The sequence below is a fragment of the Equus caballus genome, chromosome 3 (assembly GCF_041296265.1).
Source record: "Equus caballus isolate H_3958 breed thoroughbred chromosome 3, TB-T2T, whole genome shotgun sequence".
NCBI lineage: Eukaryota > Metazoa > Chordata > Mammalia > Perissodactyla > Equidae > Equus > Equus caballus.
The window spans coordinates 57,389,289-57,411,212 of record NC_091686.1 but is presented as its reverse complement, the minus strand read 5'-3'; the positions used below and the strand labels follow the sequence as shown (position 1 = coordinate 57,411,212).

The window sequence follows — 21,924 nt, the reverse complement described above, 5'->3', positions numbered from 1 at the left end:
GACTGAATAACTCCTTTGAGAAGTATTTTGGGCGGGGGGAGGGTGAAGAATAACAAGCTTTACACTTTGGACCCAAAGGGGGCTGAGGGAGGAGTATAGAATGACTCCTCGGGAGTTGGTCCAACCATCCGGCTGGAAAGTAGTGCCACGGATTGAAAGGAGCAATGAGGGAGAGCAGGACGGGGAGGTTTTGTGTGGGTAGGGATACGCCCAGTTCAATATCTGACATGCTAATTTGGAGATGCCAATTTACATGCCAGTGACTGTTGGATTTATGGATCTGGAACTCAGGACAGCCATCTGGGACCATGTATAGATTTGAGAGTCATTTACGGTCATTAAAATGAAGGGTGTGGTGAAACGTAAGATTCCCAGGGAGAAAATAAATCGGAGCTACAGGAGAGCCCTCACGGGATCCACGGTTCTAAGGGAGAGACAGCAGTGGAGACGGGGGACGGGAGTGGCGTCACCACAGCAATCAAGGGGGACGCGTGGCAGGAAGGAGGGTCAGCCTATTCAAATGGCGAAGACACATGAGATGCCAATTTTCTTTGGACTCGGCACCAGAGGCCTCTGGTGATCCAAGAGAAAGCAGTTTCAAGGTTTGCTAAGTGAGCTAGAGTAATTGTGAGTCAACGAAGGCTAATATTTTACAGAAACTTGGCTAAAAGGTGGAAGGTACTCCCATTGCTAATGGCACCTTCTATTGCTAAAGAGGTGGTAAAAAGATACTGGCTTTGATTCTTTGTTCTTCAAAATGAAGGTGGCCAGGGTATGATTGTGTGATCACTAGTGGAAAGTGAGAGAGAGGGCCCACACAGGGAAAGAAGAGGCTCACACGCAGAAAAGAAAGAACGTCCACAGAAGAGTACTGTATTGTGGGTTTTCCCAGGCTTTGTGCAACCGGCTCTATTACAGCTTTATCGCATTCCTCTTCAACATCTTCATCATCCTACAAATTTCATACAGACTAGATTTTCATATATTATCTCATTTAGTCCTTATAACAACCCTCCTCTCCTGAAGCACAGAGAGATTAAATAACCTATCAGCAAGGGGTGGAGGCAGTGTTTAAACCCAAACCTATCTGAATACAAAAATCCATGTTCCTAACATTTTCCCAACCAACTTTATCTTATAACATAGTTCCAGCTAATTTAACCTGTTGAGATAAATATATTTAAAAGTTTTCTTAGTCAAACAAAGCAACAGAGAACAACAGGGGGAAAAGTTCAGTGTTATCCCTAGCTGGAGGAACCCTCGAATGCTATTAATTAGTATGATAGATACAAATTTCCATGTCCACTCAATAGAGAGGCCAGGATGTGCACTATATTGTGATGCTGCCACCTTGTGGCTGGCAAAAAGCAAACCTTAAGTAAAAGGTGCTTGAGTGAGAGTTCATCATGTTCATCAAATTGCTCTCACCCAGGGGTTCTCAGCTGTGGTTGCACAGTAAAATCATCTGGAGTTTAAAAATGCTGACACCTGAATCCCACCTCCAGCGATTCTGATGTAATTGGTCTCGAGTGAGATCTGAGCATCAAGATATTTGAAAGTTCGCCAGGTGATTCTAATGTTCAACCAAGATGAGGCCTCTGCTCTAACGCAGCAATCAAAGCAAGTTTTGTCACTTGCCTAAGTATGCTTCATTTGGAGAGATGCAAGAGAAAATATTCTAGGGCAAGTAAGTGATTTTCTTTCAGTCTTAAATGATATCTGTTTCTTAGTAGAATAAAATGATTTGTGGACAGAAATCATCATGTACTATGACTTTAAAGAACAGAAACAGGGAGATTTGTGAATTGTAATCAAAGTGGACATGAGATTTTTATCTCCTAATCAAATTCAGTCTTTGGCCAAAGTGAGCAAGGAGAATCTTTGAGCTTCTTGAAGAAGCAGAGATTTCCTGACGGGAACAATGGAAAGAGCATTGGACTCAGAGCACCCTTGACTCTGACACCAGTAAGACAAGTGACATCGGGCAAGTCATTTAGCTTGCAATGAGGCTTAATTATTCTGGAAAGAGTTGCATATACTGCTTTATTCTAGAGGAAACTAATTCCAAATGTATAACAATTATCATACCAGGTAATTTGACAAACCTCTCTCGAGAACTTGGAATGTGCGCAGCATTGTATTATAATGTGTTATATACAGAAAGCACTAATGTTGTTTACAGACATCTTAGCACTAAGTGACCAGAGGAACGTTTGAAAGCTAGTAAGGCAAATTTTAATTATAATGTGAACGGAGTATAATTAAAAAACTTAATTAAATAATGCCCATGTGACTTGACAAGAAAGTTAAATTCAGTTTTCTCTATTTTTCATTCTGTTCTGTAGCTCTCTGGTCACAAATTTATTAGCTTTATAGCATCAAAAAGTTTAATCATGTCTTGAAAATTGAAATTCTCTTTACTGTACCTTGGAAATTAAATTTTTCATAGTCCTTTAATCAAAAAGGCTGAGTAATTGTACCATCAAATATCCAGTGTCCAAGTCATAAATCTTTCTCTTTTCGTTCATTCAACATGTATTTATTAACCAACTACTATATGCTATCAGTCATCCTTGAATTCTACCATCCTAAACCCCAAATCTAATCATTTATAATTCATGTTTATTGTTAGCTTCTAAACATCTCCACCCATGTCTACTCTCAGGCCACCATCATTTCTAACCGCTGTTACTACAGATTTATCCCCCTGCCTGCCATCTTCCTTTTCTCTACTCCAGTCCCACTTCACAGACAGACTGACCTTTTAGAAGTTCAAATCTGATCATACTGTTCCTCTCCTTGCTGGTTTTGAATAGCTTCTTTCATCCTGGGGATAGAGCACATGCTCCATCACAATTCCTTCCTTGCCTGGTCCCTGCTTACCAGCCCAAATCATTGCTCACCGTTCTCCGCTGAGTCAGCCCCAGAGACTTGAAGTTCTCCCAACACTCTCTTGACCCTGGGGTTTTAGCACAACCCCTTCTTCTCCCCGTCTTTCTTCACTCGGATAATTCCTGCTTTATCCATCACGTTTCTATTTAGATATTAGTTCCTCCAAAGGGCCTTCTCTAACCCACATTACTGAATTGAGTTTTTTCGGTGTGCTTCAATAAACCTAAAATTTGGCCTACTTTGTTACTCAACAGTTACTTGTTTTACTTCTCACTAGTCTGTGGGGACAAAGTCTTGAGGACAAAGATAGTATCTCTGTTTACGAGAGCCTAACACTGTGCATAATACATAATAGACACTCAGCGAGGCTTCTTTCCGAAGATAACATTTGAGCACAGATTTGAATGAAGTCATGGAGGGAGCCACGTGGCTGTCTGGAGGAAGAACATTCCAGGTGGAAGATGCAATGCAAAGATGCAGATCAGGGAGCTTGATTGGCATGGTTAGGAAACAGCAAGGAGGCCAGTGGAAAAGAGGAAGCACAGAAAATGAAATCAGGAAAGTAGGCAGGGGCCAGATCAAGCAGAGCTATGTTTTCCAAACTGCAGTCATGAAACAAATTGGTGAGTCATTGCAGGCATCTTTTAATGTAACGGAGAAGAGTAGACTGAGACAGAAAATAGAATAGTAAGGTTTTCCTTCAGTGTGCATGTGTGTGTGTGCATGTGTGTGTGCGTGCACACATGCACATGCAGGCATGCTGGGTCACCAGGTAAAACAGCTTTCTTACTCTGGGTTATGATAACAAAATGTGGAACACTGAAGCAGAACCTTTAAGCCATGGTGAGTACTTTGAGTTTTATTATAAATAGGATGAGAAGCCCTTGGAGTATTAGCTGAGGAATTATGTAACCTGTTCCACATTTTACAAGGAAAACTAGGTACTCTGGAGAATAGACCACAGGGAATAAGAGTGGAGCGGGGAGACAAGTCAGAGACTATTACATGGTCCAGTGTAGAGATGATGGAGCAATGGAGGGGGAGTGGTCGAATCAGGATATATTTAGAAGGTAAAGTCAGTAAGATTGGTTGAGGATAATCATCATTTTCTAGAGTTTTTCTGAGGCTTAAATAAGATTGGATATGAGAAAGGGTTTTATAAACACTAGTGAAGTGCTCAGCGCAGTATAGCTGAATTCAATTCAAATGACATCTACTGATCACACAATATGCATCAGCCACTATGCTCACTGTTCTCTGCGCTCAGTAGGTAAAGCTGAATTTCTGCTCCCTGGGACTTTAGAGCAGTGGAGTTGGGGGAGAGAGACGCAGAAATGGAACATTTCAGCATAATGTGTGACATGATAGCAGGCTGTGGGAGGATCTAAGAAAAGTGTCAACTTAAAATTAGCAACAACTTTTATTGCAAGACTTTCCACGGACAAAAGACCACACGAGCCTCAATGATACTTCATATGACAAAAATGAGCTATGAAGGAGACGGAAAAAGTTCTGGGTGAAAAATCAACACATCGAATACACACGTTGCTGAGTTAGAGTAATAAGGTCACATGTCATTTGCAGCTCTGCCCTACAGTCACAAAACAGAAGCAAAGTGAGCGGGGCGGGGAGGGCAGGAAGGGTCTTCAGCACTCCTGTATCAGTAACGACGCAATAACAATGCATCCTAGAGACACCAACCACAGAAAATGGTCCTCCTCTACTTAGCGTAGATGAGTAGCCCAACGATATAGATCCACAGTGAATACGGAAACACAGTGTTAGAAACACAGAATTAGAAACTCATTAAGGAAAACTGATTGGTCTACACTTTCTGCCTTTATAGAAATAATATTGTATTTTAACTTAAAATTCAATATTTTTTCAATTTCAAAATACTTTTATTAATTTAAAAATACACAATTTTTTATTACAAATCTTTATTTTTTTTCTCTCCTAGCACTGATCTCTCTGAAAAATCTTATAACAGGATATGAAAGTTCTGAATTAATGAAATTTTTCAATCAGGTATAAAGAGTTCTACTATTCTAGTAATTACTGCCCCTTCTACCTACATGGACTCAATATATTTGGCACATTATAAAAGAAAAGATTTATGCACCACTTTTATACACAGGATGTTTATCAGGAAAAAGTGGCAAATATTACTATTATAAATTCACTTCTATTCTAAATTCATTTCTATTTCTAAATTATAATAATAATTATACATAAATTATTAAAAGATCTCCTTTGAGAACAAAATAGACCTTTTAAAAGATATTGTGAAATAATAAAACGAGCACTGGCTGAAGACCTTTTCTTTTTAGCTGTAGGACTGCATAAAACTCATTTTAAAATTCTGTAAAACGGGAATAAGGGTACCCAGAGGTAGCAGTAGGGGTTCTTTTGGTTGGGGTAACGAAAATAGGAACATGGGTGGGAAGGTTAAAAAAAACAGTGAACACCAAAGTGATTAAAACATTTAATTAACTCACTTAATTATTCTGAGGACCTACAGTGTGCTAGGAACATGTAGTTATACAGATGATGCAAATGAATGAGATAAAACACTTGTCCCCACATTACTTCTAGAGCAATAATTTCTAAGGTTCTGTGTGGTGGGGACAGGGTGCTCTGGTCGGGGGGCAGTGGTGATTGGGTGGGGAACAGAATCATCTCAAGGTGAGGAATTATTTCCAATGAATACTTTGCCCACAAGAATCTTACACATCCCACACATCTCATCGAGAATCATTGCCTTAATGAGTGTTGATGAGTTGATGACCATCACGAGTTGACGACTATGTTTCTCAGGTACGCGTGGAAGACAAAAGGTTGAGAATCACAGGGTTCCTCTTTGCAAACACAATCACAGAGAACTATATACTAATAAAGGTATTACCATCACCTCTATTTTTTCCATTTAATTAATATGTATCATATAGTAAATTTTTAAGAAATAGAGCATGCCTTTTTCTTCATAGTGAAATATTCTAAGAATTAATTTAAAAAGAAAATAATTTTAAGGGAGCTTTTTGTTAATAAGATAGAAATAAATGACATTTTCATTTCCTTTATGTCATACAGGTTAAAGCTGTTAGGTTTAAACTATTTCAATTACATCTGTGAGCTCAAAAGTCTCTCTTTAGTAACGTCATGTGTTTTCAAAGTTTATTGAGGACTTTCACGTATAATATCTCTTAAAACACTGTTAGATAGGACATTTCATAGGTGAAGATTACTTGTGGCAATTACACCACCAAAAACATATCTGAAGCTGTCATTCTGCTTTCATCCCCACTGTCATTGAAGTTAATTTTATCAGAATCTCTTATCTCAACTACTTCACTGGCTTCCTAACTGGTCTTTCTCCTCATATTCATCATCCGGCCAGTCAGAAAGAATGGTCAATCTAAAACACATATCTCTGAGTATTCCTGCAGGCGCCCCCCCCCGCCGCTGCCTTCAGCATGGGTACACCCTGGAAAGGACTTAGAGGTGCTTTCTGACCTGGTCTCTGAGTACATTTCTCACCACTCTCTTCCCTGGGCACTGAATTACCTCGCGGTTCCTCAGGTGACCCCAGGAAGGTCTCTCCTCTCCTGGCCTTTGGGCAGGCCGCTACTTTTGTCTGGAAGATCCCACTCTTCCATCTCCCTTTGATTTGGCTAACTCTTGCCCATCCTTTTGGTCCCATTTAAGACTGTTCTTCCTCCTGAAAGCCTCTTCCGTCTGCTAAAAGATGGGTCAGACATTGTTCCTTTGGCTTCTGTAGCACCTGTGTTTCCCTTTTCATAGAATTTACCAGAGTGGTTATAATTTCTCGTTTAATTGTCTAACAATCTTACTATACTATAAGCTACTAAATAACAGGAACCAGGTCTTTTTATTATTATAATTAATGAATCCTCAATGGCCATGCGTAATTGAAGCTCAATAAAAATTTAAGGAGTGAACAAAGTAGACCTGTCCAAGGTAGGATGGGGTCTTGAGTCCAGGTCTTCTAGTTGCGGACCCTGAGTGGCTTCCACTGTGCTCTACTATTTCCATGCATCATGACTTTGATCTCCATGCTCTGTAGCTCTTTGATTTCTCCCATTGCGCAGGACCCCTTGGTCTGAGGAAACTAGATTATATGCCACAATATTATAAATTAACTCATGGCAAGCCAAGGTTTTTGCTTAGATTGTTGCTAAGCCTTCCATTTGTGGGGCAACTACTCATCACTCAAGAACTTCTCTGTGAGTGTATGGATAAGAATTCTGGCTAGGAATGAACTTTTCTTTGGATTTACCTGGAGTCACAAGGCAATGGAGCAGGAAACATGAGTAAGCCTGCTTCAGAAAAGGAAGTGGTGACAGATTGCTGTACTTGGAAAACAGCATTCTGGTGCATATGTCATGAAACAAAGTCATCAAAAGTGCTTTCTGCAGAACTTAGTCCAAAATAACAAACATCTTAGATAAGATATTTTCAGAAAAAGTGTCTGAGGCATGGCTATTTTCTCTCTCACTTCTTTCAGAGGAGCATGAAAGGAGTTCAGTTTTCAAAAAGCACATAAAGATGGAAATCAGATTCTCCCTGGAATTAGAAACTGTGAGGAATTTCTTTTGGTTATCAATTAAAAGTATTTTTCATAAACAATAAATTCCATTCTTTTACAACATATTGTGGGCCAATATTCCACAAATGACCCTATGAGTCTCATATTAAACAGGCAGCAAGTTATGGAAGTGGTTTCTATCATTCTTACGACTGTCTTGCCATTAGAAAGGGACATAATAATTTTATTATAGCACATACTCTGTGAAAGACCATAAACCTTTAATAGACTTATAAAAAGGGAGTGTAACCTTTTCAATATTCTGTCTCATCGTTGGGTGAATCCATTCTAGCTTTTCCTCACATATAATGGATGCCCTAGGGCCTAAGAAATGGTTCTACACTTGGGAAGAAAATGTTCAGATCCAGCCTTTTCCCTGAATCTGAAGGTTACCATGATTTAGCACTCAAGAATGCTTCCTGCCTACCCTTTTTCTGATTCGGCAGGTTCTCAAACTTTCAGTGCAGTTTTAGTACAGTTCTGATGACATGCTGAGTTTATCTCTAGAGTTTTCATTTGGGGCTAAAAAAAGCCAAAATAAATCCTACAGATTTAATAACTGTCTGTTTTCACATGACCACACATATTCATTTTCAGCATCATTAAGGATTATATTTTCTAATTATTTTTCCCTTCTCTCCTAGAATGTGAAATTTCTCAATTTACCTCCTAACCTTGATAGCATAACCAACTCTAAGCACGATTTCTGAAACAAGATGGTTGATTAATTCAACACTATGTTCCCCCTGCATAGTGAAGAAATTAAATTAGGCTTTTTTATGTGTTTTTGCTGTTCACTTGTTTGTTTCACTTTAACGTTGCAATACACAACATAACCACCTTCTCAGAAAATGGACAAAGAAACAAACAAAAATCTTCGGAGACAAATGTGGCAGAGAAAAATGGATAGCGCAAAGGAAGTATGTCCGTAATTAGGAGAAACAAAGTGGAGGGAAGATATGATGGAAGTTGGACCTGTCATTCTCCTGCACTCTGATGTCAATTGCCGAACAATGCCAATGGAGATCTATGAACCAAGCTGCCAACCAAACCCTTGAAAGCTTCATAGCACAAGAAATGAGCTGGCTACTTGAAAATTAGACTTTGGCTGTTAATCTCCATTTCTTGAAGAAATGCCATTTTTAACTTGCCAAAACCACAGGAAACTTTTTCTTACTTTCAATAAATTTTAAAAATCATAATAATGAAAATTGAAAGCATAATGCTTTATATTTTCTGTCACTTTCCCTTATATCCCTTTCCCAAAAAAAGTAGGACCTTTACAGATGAAAGAGCCTTTTCATACAAATAAAAAATTACCTCAAGGAAATAAGCTGAGATTTTAATGGTAAATTATCCCTATTTTTGTAGCCCCCTCAACCAAAACTTTGTCCGCCATACTGGTGCTTTTAAAAATACTAAGAATTAAATTGGGAGGTAAAAGCTCCGAAAATCTCAAACAGCCCATGAGCTATATCCCTAGGAAGATGTACATTTATAATTATAGGCATATAATCATGGAATGATTTTCACAAGCTTTCAGAAGCCTATCCAGGGAATCTCCAGGGGTAAATGAATCCCAGGATAAGCAAGCTCAGTGCCAGGCTGTGACCTCTGAAGGGCAGGGAAACATCTCCCTCATCTGTGCATCTTTAGCTCTGGTACAGTGATCAACATGGCACATGGATGCAACAAGCATTCCTTACATTGAATTGTGCAGGATGGGCATGTACATATTTTGGGATCTTAACAAAAAGAGAACATACTATTAAAAAGTTCAACACATGGGGCCCAGCCGGTAGCATAGTGTAGCGGTTGGGTTCGTGTGCTCCACTTCCACGGCGTGAGGTACACCAGTTTGGATCCTAGGCACGGACCTACACACCGCTTATCAAGCCATGCTGTGGCAGGCATCCCACATTTAAAAATTAGAGGAAGATGAGGACAGATGTTGGCTTAGCGCCAATCTTCCTCAGCAAAAAAGAGGAGGATTGGCAGCAGATGTTAGTTAAGGGCTAATATTAAAAAGAAAAAAGTTCAACTTGTAATTAAACCTCATCAAATCTGGTAAAGATGGAGCAAAGAAAAACATTTTAAGTAGCAAACAGAGCAGATTTAGAAACTTAAACAGGTCTACCCACCAAATAAGTATTACTGCTGGGGATAGAACGGAGGTGGCCTTTAAATTACAAGATTTACATATAATTATGAACATGTGGGCCTTGCAGAAAACATCACCACTTCTGCAGAGCAGTATCAGTTTCTTTATCAGTAAAGGTTCTATACTGAAAACACTCAGAAGATAGGAGAATGGGTAGGAGTGCCTTACAGTTGCCCTTGGACTTATGCACACAATAGTTGAGAGGAGATTCTTTTACGACAGACAAAAAAAATTGTGGGGAGGGAACAGTCTAGTTTGATTATGTTAGCAACATTTCAGGCAGGCACACAAGGCAGGAATGCAAATGACCAAATAAGGTATGTTTCCCAGAGATTAGCCATTTTTCTGACCTCTACTTATCTCAAGGCAAAGCTAACAGAGGTTCTCTCTTCAGACTCACTTTTATTCTTTTCCCCTCTTTTTCTTTTTCCTCTCACTGTAAAATTTGGTAAGTTTTCATTGCCAGAACACCTTACAAGTTCCCACATTGACTTCGTTGCTTATCTCTTTATGGGTATTACACTACTGGATCCTAGGCAGATGCCGCAATTGGATAATCTCTTTCTTTCCAGGATGAAAATATTAAGAAAATAAAATATACTCTCACAATTGCCAACTCCTTTGAGTTAAGTAGGTGGATCTCACAATACCTAGGAAGTCAACTAGAAGAGAAGAAAAAACATCATAGATTTAGAAGAGCCTGACAGGACATTATAACTCAGCCTTTCAGAGAGCACCAGATGTGGAATGTTCTAGAAAAATAATTTCTGTTCCCTCCCCAGCTTTTTAAAAGAATTCTCCTCCTGTGGTCTATTCAAGATATTATCAATATGCACTGTCTAAAGGGCTCAAGGTAATATACGAAAAGAAAAGCTTGAGCACAGACTCTACCAGTCAGCAAAACAGGTATTTCCTGAGAAGGAACTATTAATAACTACTCCAGCTTTGACATTCGAGAACCTTATCTGTTCAGTGGATTCTGAATATCCCAATGATTTGAAATCAAGAAGAATGCTTTTCTTCAGTAGAATAATTTGCTAAAATTAGCGACAAATGAATTAGTGTTTGAGTGAAGTACATATTCTTCTTAGGAGTCATGTGGGGAGAGGGGCCACTAAAAGCAGGTGGCTAAATCTATCTACAGCAAACATTTTGACAAGCTCCCACCAACATAATACATGGCATCAAAACAACCCCAATGTGATTCAAAAGACATCTTCACTTTAACAGCTGAGGCACTGGGCATGTGAAATGTAATGGAAGTTATATTTTCTCTGGAAGGCAATTAGTAAATTGCTCACATTTTGCTGCTGAAAGCATACATCAGCATGAACAGATGGAAACTCAGGACTCCACAAATGGCAGATATTAGGAATTAGAGACATTAATTTAACTTTCGCCAAGCAAATGAGAATCACAAAATATGAATTGCTCTTTCTATAATTAAACACGTAATTGGAGTGAATCAAATGCATACCCATTGTAGCTCATGTTTCTTCCTACTTCTCTCTAAATATGTCTATGTTCTGAGTATAACAAACCTACTTGAGTTCAACTCCACACTAAAAGGGTCTTCCATGACAGATAGATGGCACTAAACTATTTCTTAAATTAAGCCTGCCAGGGTGTCGCATAGCTTTTTCACAGCGTGATGCATGCCGCAATAATAAGAAATCATAAGACTCAAAGAGGTAGTCCTTGTGTCAGGACAGATGGAGGGAACAGCTGAGAGAGCGGTTCAGCCGCTTTATTAACTCTGTGTGAGTAGAACAAATCATATTTAAAAGAATTCATAGGAACATTTAGTCTGAAAAACAGAATTTAAATGATGGCAATTTTAGAACGCAAAGAAGAGAATAACGATGTTTCACCTTACAACGTCACTCAGTAACCTCTTCATCATTCCAACTCTTTAAAAAAAAGGTCACCTGTGACCTGCACACAGATTATGGACCAGACCAGTGACGGGCACTCAGGAAATATTTAGACTGACTTTCATATTGAAAACACATAATGAATGCTATAACATACTATGGAAATTAAATCACTAATGTTAAATATTTCAGATACCATTGTTAATTATTCTTCTCCTGACTCTGAAATGGGGTAGTTTGTCCTACCTGTGAAAATATTTAAGAGAATTTACATATCATTTTTGTTTGATATTCTTAAAATGCTAGAAACAACCTGAGAAATCTTTCTGAGAATAATTCCCTTTATAAAACTTCCACGTAGGACTTTCCCGAGAAAACTCAACTGACTGCTTTATCATATACAGTGATATGTCTAGTTGCAAAGATAAAAGAAAAACTCTGTATAAGTTTTCCAAATTTAAATCCTGGGTGGGGTAAAAACATGATAAAAAGAAAAATGAAGAGGATTTCTTTTTTTACATATTTGAAATGAGTGTACCTATATAGCTCAAGAAGCAAACCAGTAATATCACTAATAAATCCTGGGTCATACACAGGGACAAAGCACCAGGAAGTCTTTCTTGTTTTAATGAAAAGCAAGGGAGGCTTTTTACTTATTATACATTAAGAGAAACTAGTTATCTTATTATTTTGGTGAAATAGAATTTTTCTTCCTGAATAAAAATTTTCAGGTTACTACAAAAAAATTCTCAAGTAACTCAAGTGTTGCAGGTTATGTTTACTTAAATATTTAAAAGGTCCTTTCTACAGCTTGAGAGTTACTATTAAATTTTATATTATAAACTTCACATCCAAACTGGCTTTCTTCTCAGGCACACTAGACACAAACAAAAATAACATCTCTTCACTGTTTTAAGCATGTGTCTGTATCCCATGGGGGAAATCAGGAAACGGAAACAGTAGTTTCAGAATTTCAGATTGATTTCTTATTCAGAAGCTATCTTGAGGACATGCCTTCACCTTTGGATGTTAGTCACCAAAGGGAAATGTCAGGTATAAAGACTTTAATCTCCTTTCCTCCCAATGGGACAGATACGGCCTATACAGAGAGCTGTTTTCATTTATAACTCATTTAAATCATCTCTTCTGGATACTTCTCTTTTAACACAACCGTGTTAAACTCAGATTCACCGATTTAATAAAGAGATTGTAAAGTATCTGAAGCAAGCACACACATTTTCTTCAGTGGCTTATTGCCAAAAATGGACAATTCCTGACGAACTGTTTGAACAGTAGACGCATCGAATTCATATGCATGCTACTTAATGTTTCTGCTTATTCCTAAATTTACACATTCTGAGTCTGGCAGAATGTATTTAATGCATTTAAAATTGAATATATTTAGAAGCCTATTCTTTACCACATTGCCTTAGGAACTTATTATGGACTCAAGAGAATTCAGGGGAAGACAATGGGCTAAGTCGTAGTTAATGAAGACAATACAAACAATAACTCATTCATGAAGTCGGTTTAACAGAGCAAGTTAACACATGGTATTCATAAGCAAATGTTATTAGCCTTTACTATAAAAATAGATTTAAGAGAATTAGAAGTAGAAAAGGAGAATAACTCCACATCATCACCCTTAACCACTTGAATTTTCTTTGAAGGCCCCAAATAGTCAATATATTTATAGATGAACCTTTAAACTATAAATGAAGTCTTCCCATTACTTAGTATATCAACTTCAGGATTCTTTGATTATTCAATAGTAATCTACGCGTTTCAGTTACTAAAACCTGGTCAAGACATTGATTTATATTCAAAGCCAAATAGGTTTTTAAAAATCACGGCTAGAGATAGATGATCACACTGTGTTAAATATATAACATAATTTGTTAAATATCTTCAAGCAATTGATGCACATCAGGTTAAAGATTGGAAGATAGTCATTGCAATTTAGTTATAACTGATTAACATTGAGATGAACAAGTTATTACAGATTCTTCTTAACATTCAGAAAATTTTACACTAAACAAGTTAAATAGCAAATAAGACAGATAATTTATGTTCAAAGATGATGTTGTAAGATTCCCAGTCAATAAAAATTTCCATTAGCTATTAACTGAATAAAAACGCACGAGGATCAATGAAAGCAGAGAACTTGTTTTTTGTTTTTAAATTTGCTGCTGACTCACCAGCAGCTAGGTCAGTGTTGGACACACAGTTTGGGTTCAATAAATATTTATAGAATGAATGAATAAATATTAAACTGTTAACAAATCATCAAAACCTCTGTGAACAGCTTTGTAGGGGCTGGATAAAAAAAAGAAAATGTTAAGAAGAGAAGGAAAGACAAAGAAGGAAGAAATAAGAAAGAGTGAGTGAGAAGAAAGAACGATAGAAGTCTTTTTTAGTGTATTTTACCTACTTGGCAACAGGAAGAGTAGAATTAAAGCAACCTAAAGGAAAGCAGATGGCTGGCTCCCTTATTCCCCCAAGGACATGGCGTCCAACATTGGCTCAGCTAGCTGCAGGCCATCAACCATAGAACAAACACTGGAAAAGTGACACCGGCATATAAAGGAAGGAAGTACACACATTCAGATGGAAACCCAATGAGAAACACTCTTATGCCAAGACTATCAGGTTGCCAAGAAATCACAAGACACCTGAGGAAATGAAAAAGTTATTAGGAGTTATTAGGGGTAATGTTTTCTTCACTTTTACCCAGTGAGGCCCCTGAGCGACCCTTCCAACAGGCAAAGTCTTCTCTTCATATTAAGTATGCCTGACCAGTTAGTTACTCCAATTTTACCTAGTCAGGGATTTTAGAGCTGCAAACGAGGAAAGAATGAATAGGTGAGTACCAGCCCTGGGCCTATTTGCCCACAGATACAATCCTCACTCTTCCTTTATCTGTTCTGTGTCTCGACGAGCTGGCCCTCGTAGGCTGCATTTCCCAGGCTCACCTATCAGCTGACCTAGGGTGGGTCTCAGCCAACAGGAGGGAGACACTACTAGGAGATGGAGAGAGTGGGGAGAAGCCAGGCCGTTCCTCTCGTTCCTCTTTCCAGAAGCAGCTGTATCTCCTCCGTGTCTGTAACCCCGGCTCCGACTGGGAACGACCCATGGGCTCCAATAGACCATCTCCTCTATCTGGTGTTGGTAGTGGCATCCCACTGTTGCTAATTTCAGGGTTGTTCCAAGAGCATCTGATTTTAACTTTTGCTCTGCAATTGGAAAATATCCTCAGCTTTGCCACTGTTTAAATGCCCTTTAGGGTGGCAGCTGCTCAGACCTCTGAGCTTAGACCACATGTCTCTCCTGAACTGGTCTTATCCGCCTGCCCTATCCGATTTGTCCACGTATCTGTGCCAGCTCTCACTCTGGATTGCTCAGACCAAGCTCTGGAACCTGTGCTACTTCGACCGCAGGCTTCCGATTCTCTTCTCAATGCTTTCTGATCCCACGCCCTGCCTATTTCACTCTCCCCATCCTGGTTTCTGGTCCAGCATCCCTGTGGCTGCTCACAGTTGTAGAGCTGATAAACCTGAATGTTGATATTTGCTGAACTGCAGCACCAAACTATTCTGCAATAATAAGCTCTCACTTAAGCTTTACCTTGAACAGATTTCCGGACACACATAACATTAAAATTTACACATCTATGTCACAAGAAGATTGAAAATATTGCATACTTCCTGCATGATTGCTCATCCTTTCCATGTGTTCTCTTTGGTAATGACCAATAAGATACAACAGCAGACAAGAAGATGACTAAAATAATGTCAGATAGTAACTCTGCTCAAAAGGACATGAAATCTATGATGGCCTTGCAATGAAAGAGCTTAATATAGTCAGGTTAGCTTGTTCCTATAAATTCTTTTACTGTAGGCAAAAAATAACATAATCCCTAAAGTAATGAAATAGGAAATAATAATATTAGTAAAACATTTAAGACTCTGTTAATTACCTTATGTTATAAACAAACAGCAAATGTGTAACATTACTGACTATTCTGGGCTTATGTTTTCCATGTGCTTATTTTCAATGAACTTCAGCACTAATACATGTAAGTGTTACTCTGTTTCCCAGGTAATATTCTCACTGGGAATCTGAAGACCAGGCTGTTTAACTCAGGATCTGTTCTCCACCCAGCCTTGTCCCAATTCCCAAATTAATCTGGAATTAGGTAAGAAATAATAAACAAGCTCAGCACTGGGCTTACTTCCCTTTCACCTCGCTCCACTCATACTGGCTGGATTAGTCACAGCTTTTCCCTTGGTCTCTATAAGGATGGCATGTGTACTTACATTCCCACCCAAAACATTGCCAACCTCTCAGTCTACTCCTCAGCTGGAGCCCCATGTTCCAGCCTCTGTCCTAGCATTCTCTCTTGTAACTGACGCGGCTACCATACAGAAGGTCCTGTGCTGCCTGTCACTCCTCCTCTGGGTTCTCAAGTACCCAGGGCTAGTGCACTAAAGAACAAAATTCTTAGATACCAGCTGCCTGGCTGGTCCAACCTGCCCCTCTGTCCAGATTCCCAGAGCAATGTTTTGACCATTTAGGACCGACTGTGGGCCTCTCTGAGACAGAGCCTTCAACACAACAGTGAGTCTGACTGATGACTGCTGGCTGTGAGCCTGGCCCCTAGTACCTAGTCCCTCCTTAGACGATGATTCCAGTGTCAGGTCCTGACTCTTCCTTTTGTCATTAATTGTGGAATAAAGAAATGTCCTTCTCTGACCCCATGCATTTTTAATTAGCTTCTTTATGATGATCACTTTGGGTTTTGATGTCTTTGGTTCGGTGGCTGAGCATATCTCCTCTACCCCTAGCAATGCAGAACCATTACAGAAGACATTAGTAAGGCTCCTGCTCTCAGGAGTTTCTCAGAGTGCTCTGGAGTCTCCGTGAGGAACAAAACTGTGTTTTAAAAAATGGTCACATTTCATGTTCTCCTTAAGCCCCCCTTTTATACGCCCTGAGACATAGTTAATCAACTCCTTCTCAGCTTGCAATTCACGAAAATGCTCCTACAGGAACTCCAGACCCCTACTCCTGGGGGTTGCAGGCTGAAGGCCACCCTCCACCCCAGCAGGGTCGCTAAACTCAAGAATCTGGTAAGAAACAAGGCAACTGATTGTCATTTCCATATTTCCCTCCAACAGGGCCCAGGGAGGATATTGAAACTGATTCCCCCAGACAGCCCTGAATATCCCCTAGTTCATAAGGGTGGTTTTTTTTTTTTAAAGATTTTATTTTTTCCTTTTTCTCCCCAAAGCCCCCCGGTACATAGTTGTATATTCTTCGTTGTGGGTCCTTCTAGTTGTGGCATGTGGGACGCCGCCTCAGCATGGTTTGATGAGCAGTGCCATGTCCGCACCCAGGATTCGAACCAACAAAACACTGGGCCACCTGCAGCAGAGAGTGCGAACTTAACCACTCGGCCACGGGGCCAGCCCCCATAAGGGTGGTTTTAATAGGATTTACAAACTATATAATTTATCTTTATTTGGTTTAGACTTGTGGCACTGAATTCTCTTACCCTCGGCAAGGCAGAGGTGTGTATACATCAGCAAAAAAAGGACCAACACTTTAAAATGTTGTTGTAGGAACCAGATCATTCTCAGTGATTAATTTTTTTTTAAATGTTGTAGAATATTTCTGCAGTTTCTTGTCAGCTGGTCTTTTTCACCAAATCTATCTCTTTCCTAACATCAAGAGGTGGTAAAGCTTTGCATGTAAAAGTCACAACAGTAATAGTAATAATAATGAAAATAATAATAATTTATACGATCCTTACTGGCTGCCAGGTACTGTACTGAACACTTTATGTACACGAACTCCTTAAATTCTCAGAAGAACACTGTGCAGGAAGTATGGCTGTTCCTCATTCTTAGTTAAAAAACTGAATTGCAGAAAGGTTAAGAAACTTAACCAGGGGCCGGCCCAGTGGCGCAACAGTTAAGTTCGCACATTCCGCTTCTCGACGGCCCAGGGTTCACTGGTTCAGATCCCAGGTGTGGACATGGCACCACTTGGCACGCCATGCTGTGGCAGGTGTCCCACATATAAAGTAGAAGAAGATGGGCACGGATGTTAGCTCAGGGCCAGGCTTCCTCAGCAAAAAAAAAAAGGGAAGACTGGCAGTAGTTAGCTCAGGGCTAATCGTCCTCAAAAAAAAAAAAAGAAAAGAAACTTAACCAAAGCTAGCTAGGAAGTGGCAGAACAGAAATTCAAACCTAACCCACCTTTCATACCTGTGAAAATGCATACAACTCAATAAATAGCGTTTGTGTATCACATCCTCGCCCTCTTTATGAATACTGAAACAGAGTTAGAATGCCTTCCAACTGTTTCATGAAACAGCATTGACGTTAAATGTGGCCTCTGTGCTCTATTTGGGGCACATATTTTGTTGGTGTGAACATTATTTGAACAAGAACTTGCTAATAATTTGAGCAGTTGTAACTTCAAAATCTTGATGTCTATTACACAGATCACTATTAACCTTGACAGTCAATTTTTTAAAGTTTCAACTTCACGGTTACATGAGTAATTTTCTCTCTCAGAGTTATGACAGCGTTCATACGCTCTTCCCTTTTCATCTGGTACTTTTGGAAACATGCGATAAGACAGCTTGCAGCATGATTAATAGATTAGTACACATAGCATTTCTCTACTCTCCTGTCTACTTTTCCTGAAGACATTACGTTCTCTTGCAGTTTCTCCTTTATCGCTCTCCATTTGCCTCTATTTTCTTCCAATGAAATTTACTTTTCCTTCCTCTCATCTTTGAATTTCCTTCCCTCTCTAACATCATGTGAGTCACTTGAAAGCTGCTTGAGCTTAGATCTCCTGGATGACTTCTAATCATGGAAATTCTCATTATTTGATACTTCCATTTACTTGGATTATAGAGACATGCCAAAGTTTATTTTGCAAAACAGTCTTCTCGGTCCTGGCAGAAAACCTATCACTCCATTACAGCTGTGCCATGTATCTGTAAAGAAACGTCATTTTACTTTAAATATATGTTCACACGCAATAACAAAGGCGTTAATTCTAAGGGTATTGCAGAAAGCATAGTTGGCCACTGCTTCTAGCATCTTCAGGATCTGTCTTTCCTAGTTGTGACCTCAATAATACATTTCACAGAGTCATGAACTGTCCTTGTCCCAGGGTCAGGATTCCAACCTATTCACTACGACACAGAAGTAAAACACGTTTCCCCTTCTATAACCAACGGTTCCAGTCTAGATGTTAAATACGTGCTTGCTCTTGTGTGTATTAATTGAACCCTTCTCCTAGACTTTCAGGCTCTATCAGATCCTTCTCCTAAAATTGTGTTGTTGTGATCCATGTCCCAGCACGTCAATATTGAAATGTTTGAGGAACAGGTTCTAGCCATTTTAGTACCCTAAATCTCATCTTTCTATCCTTCAAAGGAATTTCTCATAAAATGTTGAAACAAATTTAAAAACTCATTGATAATATTCATTAATACATTATTGTAGATTCTAAGCAACTGTCTCTTTTATAGGCAACATAATTACCAGTGAATTACAAGTGCAGACTTTATGACTCCAATTAGACTCTAGGCCACAATCCATTAAAAACAGATTACACACATTACGTTAGATGTAAAGAAAAATAAATGTGCCTCATGAGTCGAACTATCAAAATAAAGGAGGAGAAACAGTTTCAAACAATTTATGTTTCTCTAAAATTTTTATCAACATAATCTAAAGTGCTTTCTTGAAAATCATCAGAGGAAAAAATTCTTATACTTAATTTTCACATACATATAATCATACTTTCTCTTACTTACTTCATTATTTTATTTCACCTGAAGAACATCTTAGAAAGTACCTCCCAAGAATAAGAGACTGGAAAAGATTCTACAATTTACTCATAAGAGCATTAGATTTTTAGTTTTAAGAGTATTATAATTAAACTCAGAAATATTAAATTTTAGGGATTTTATTTTGTAAGAATTAAATCAAGTGACAAAAAATTAATTCAAAGCAAACTGAAATTTCAACATCATTGTAAAACTGCTTAAGAGAACAGATCTTAAGAAAATGTCATCAAGGACTGTTCCACCTCAGTTTCCACGCTTGGGAGACTCATTTCTCACAGAAGTGTCTTCTCTGATATTTTTGAATGCTTAAGGATAGGGTTAGTATGAAAAGTCGCTTTTTAAATATATGTCTACAAAGTTTCATTCTACCTAATCTTCACTCCCATCGGTCAGATCTCATTTCTCCAGTGAAAAACAAAGGGATAAGAAAGATGTTAGTTGAATCTAGCATCTCTGACATGGGCAAGCACGCTTGAAGCAGAGGAGAGGAGGCTGAAGCAGAGCCAAAGTATGCTGGAGCAAGAATACTCGGGGACAGAGAAGGACACAAGAAAACAAACACACAGAGTATTTCAAATAGAAGGTTAAGAACCAATTCAAAGTATTTTGAAGGTATCATGTAAAAGAAAATGAGATCATTTAGCACAGGTATTCTAAGAAGTTGAGGAGATTCTGATGTTTTGGGGAAAGGGTAACATGGCTGATAGTAACATTTAAAAGATGGACAAAAGGACATTTCCATCAGGAGGCCTAGAGAACACACACGGGCAGCAACAATACCCCTTGCATGGCTCCACACAGAGAAAAAGAGAAAGGCAAAGAGGTAAGAAAGTGATTGGAGAGAAGATATTAAGTGGTAGAAAAACAGTACAAAAATAAAAAAGAGTTATGCTTCTGAGAAGATTCTTAAACTATGTCTGCATTTAAGATACACCTTACCACGGTTGTCAATTTAGAATCAACCTGAAATATGTTCTTCTTGGAATACCCAGTTTTTCTCACCTAATTCATGCAAGGTTTCACAGAGCCACCAATGGCCTGGGAAAGTTCAACAATCAATATGTTCTCAGTACCACACTACTAATGGCAGGCATCTTATCAAGAAAATAGAGGCAAAGCAACTTGTCGTCTATGACGTTTTCTGCTACTTAGCATCAGGAGAGGCTAATAATTAAACAAAAGGAGGAGATGCTGGTGATGTCAACAATTTAACGAAAACAAAAGGAACTGTTTCATGGACAGCTAAGGATTGCTGGACTAAATCACCATCTCTCATAGGAAATCCTGAAAAGAAATGCGTCTAAAGCCTAGGTAGAAGAAAATAACTTTTAGAAGGGAAGGAAATAATTTTGTGACTTAGGAATTTTATGAAGGTCCTTCGTGTGTTCTTTTGGGTTCTAATTCTCTTTCAGTTTTCACTACTAAGCATCCAGTTACTACGACTTTTTTGTGGAAGGAAAGTAAAATAAGCCTGTGCCTTACCGCCTCCACTTCGGCAGGGTCGTACCACACATTGATGTATGGATGCTGTAAGGCGTCGTCCACAGATATCCTTTTTGCTGGGTCAATCACTAGCATCTTTGACAACAAGTCCCTGGCTTGGCTGGCTGAAACGATGAATGAGAAAAACAATTAGTAAAATTTTCATTTTGGCAAAGAAATTTGTTGGAGGGAAAGGAAATTAAGAAAACAAGACCAACTAGCACCTTCTTTCCAAATGTCAGGTAACTTCAAGTGATTAGGGAAATGCATAGTGGAAGAAGAAAATATTTTTTATTGATCAGACTTGCAAAAGTAAAAGATAGTATACAATCCACTCACACCAGGTAATTTCCTTCATGTTGGTGAGAGCGTAAATTGGTACAGATTTTTTAGATGCGAATTGGGCAGTATCTATTAAAATGTGAATACCTTCTGACCCAGCAGGTCCGCTTTCAGGTAGACAGCCTAGAGAAACGATTGCACATGCTCATGAAGAGCATCCAGGAAGGATGTTCGCTGTAGCATTGGCTGTGGAAGGAAAAACTTCTCACAAGAGTTTACATTTCCTTCCATAGAACAATGAAATGAGCTATGGCACAACTGCATCATGGACTTGTTTGGCAGTCCAAAAGAAAGACGTGGATCTATATGTACTCACATGGACATGTTGTTCAGTGAAAAAAGAAGTTGCAGGATGATCTGAAGATCATGATGCCATTTGTGTAGTCTGCCCCTTCCCATTAAAACAGCAAACATTTCCCTGCCTCTCTGTGTACGTATACAAATGCATAGAAAATGTCTGCAAGGTAACCAACAAACTGAAAATAGTAGTTACCTCTGAGGAGGGGAGAATATGTACATGTATTGCTCATATAATTAAAAATAAATTTAAAAGAATAAAGTTTTTAAAAGGGAGGAAGTTAAAGTGGGTGGAGAGTGCTCATTTAAAAGCTTTTCTGAGCTGGGAAAAGAGATAAAGCAATGTCCAGAGGGAGGCAAGGAGGTGAGGGGTCACTTTTTGAGGAAGGGAGAGAGG

General features: G+C 38.8%; 1 protein-coding gene across 47 annotated transcripts in view; it reads right to left on the bottom strand.

Annotated features, from left to right (window-relative positions):
• Positions 1-21,924, bottom strand: part of MAPK10 (mitogen-activated protein kinase 10) — a 302,212-nt gene that overhangs the window by 25,311 nt on the left and 254,977 nt on the right. For all 47 annotated transcript variants that reach the window (XM_070263536.1, XM_023637781.2, XM_070263547.1 and 44 more), the window contains one exon: positions 20,889-21,013. In XM_070263536.1, the coding sequence (XP_070119637.1) occupies positions 20,889-21,013 (125 nt within the window). The remainder of the gene's footprint in view (positions 1-20,888; positions 21,014-21,924) is intronic.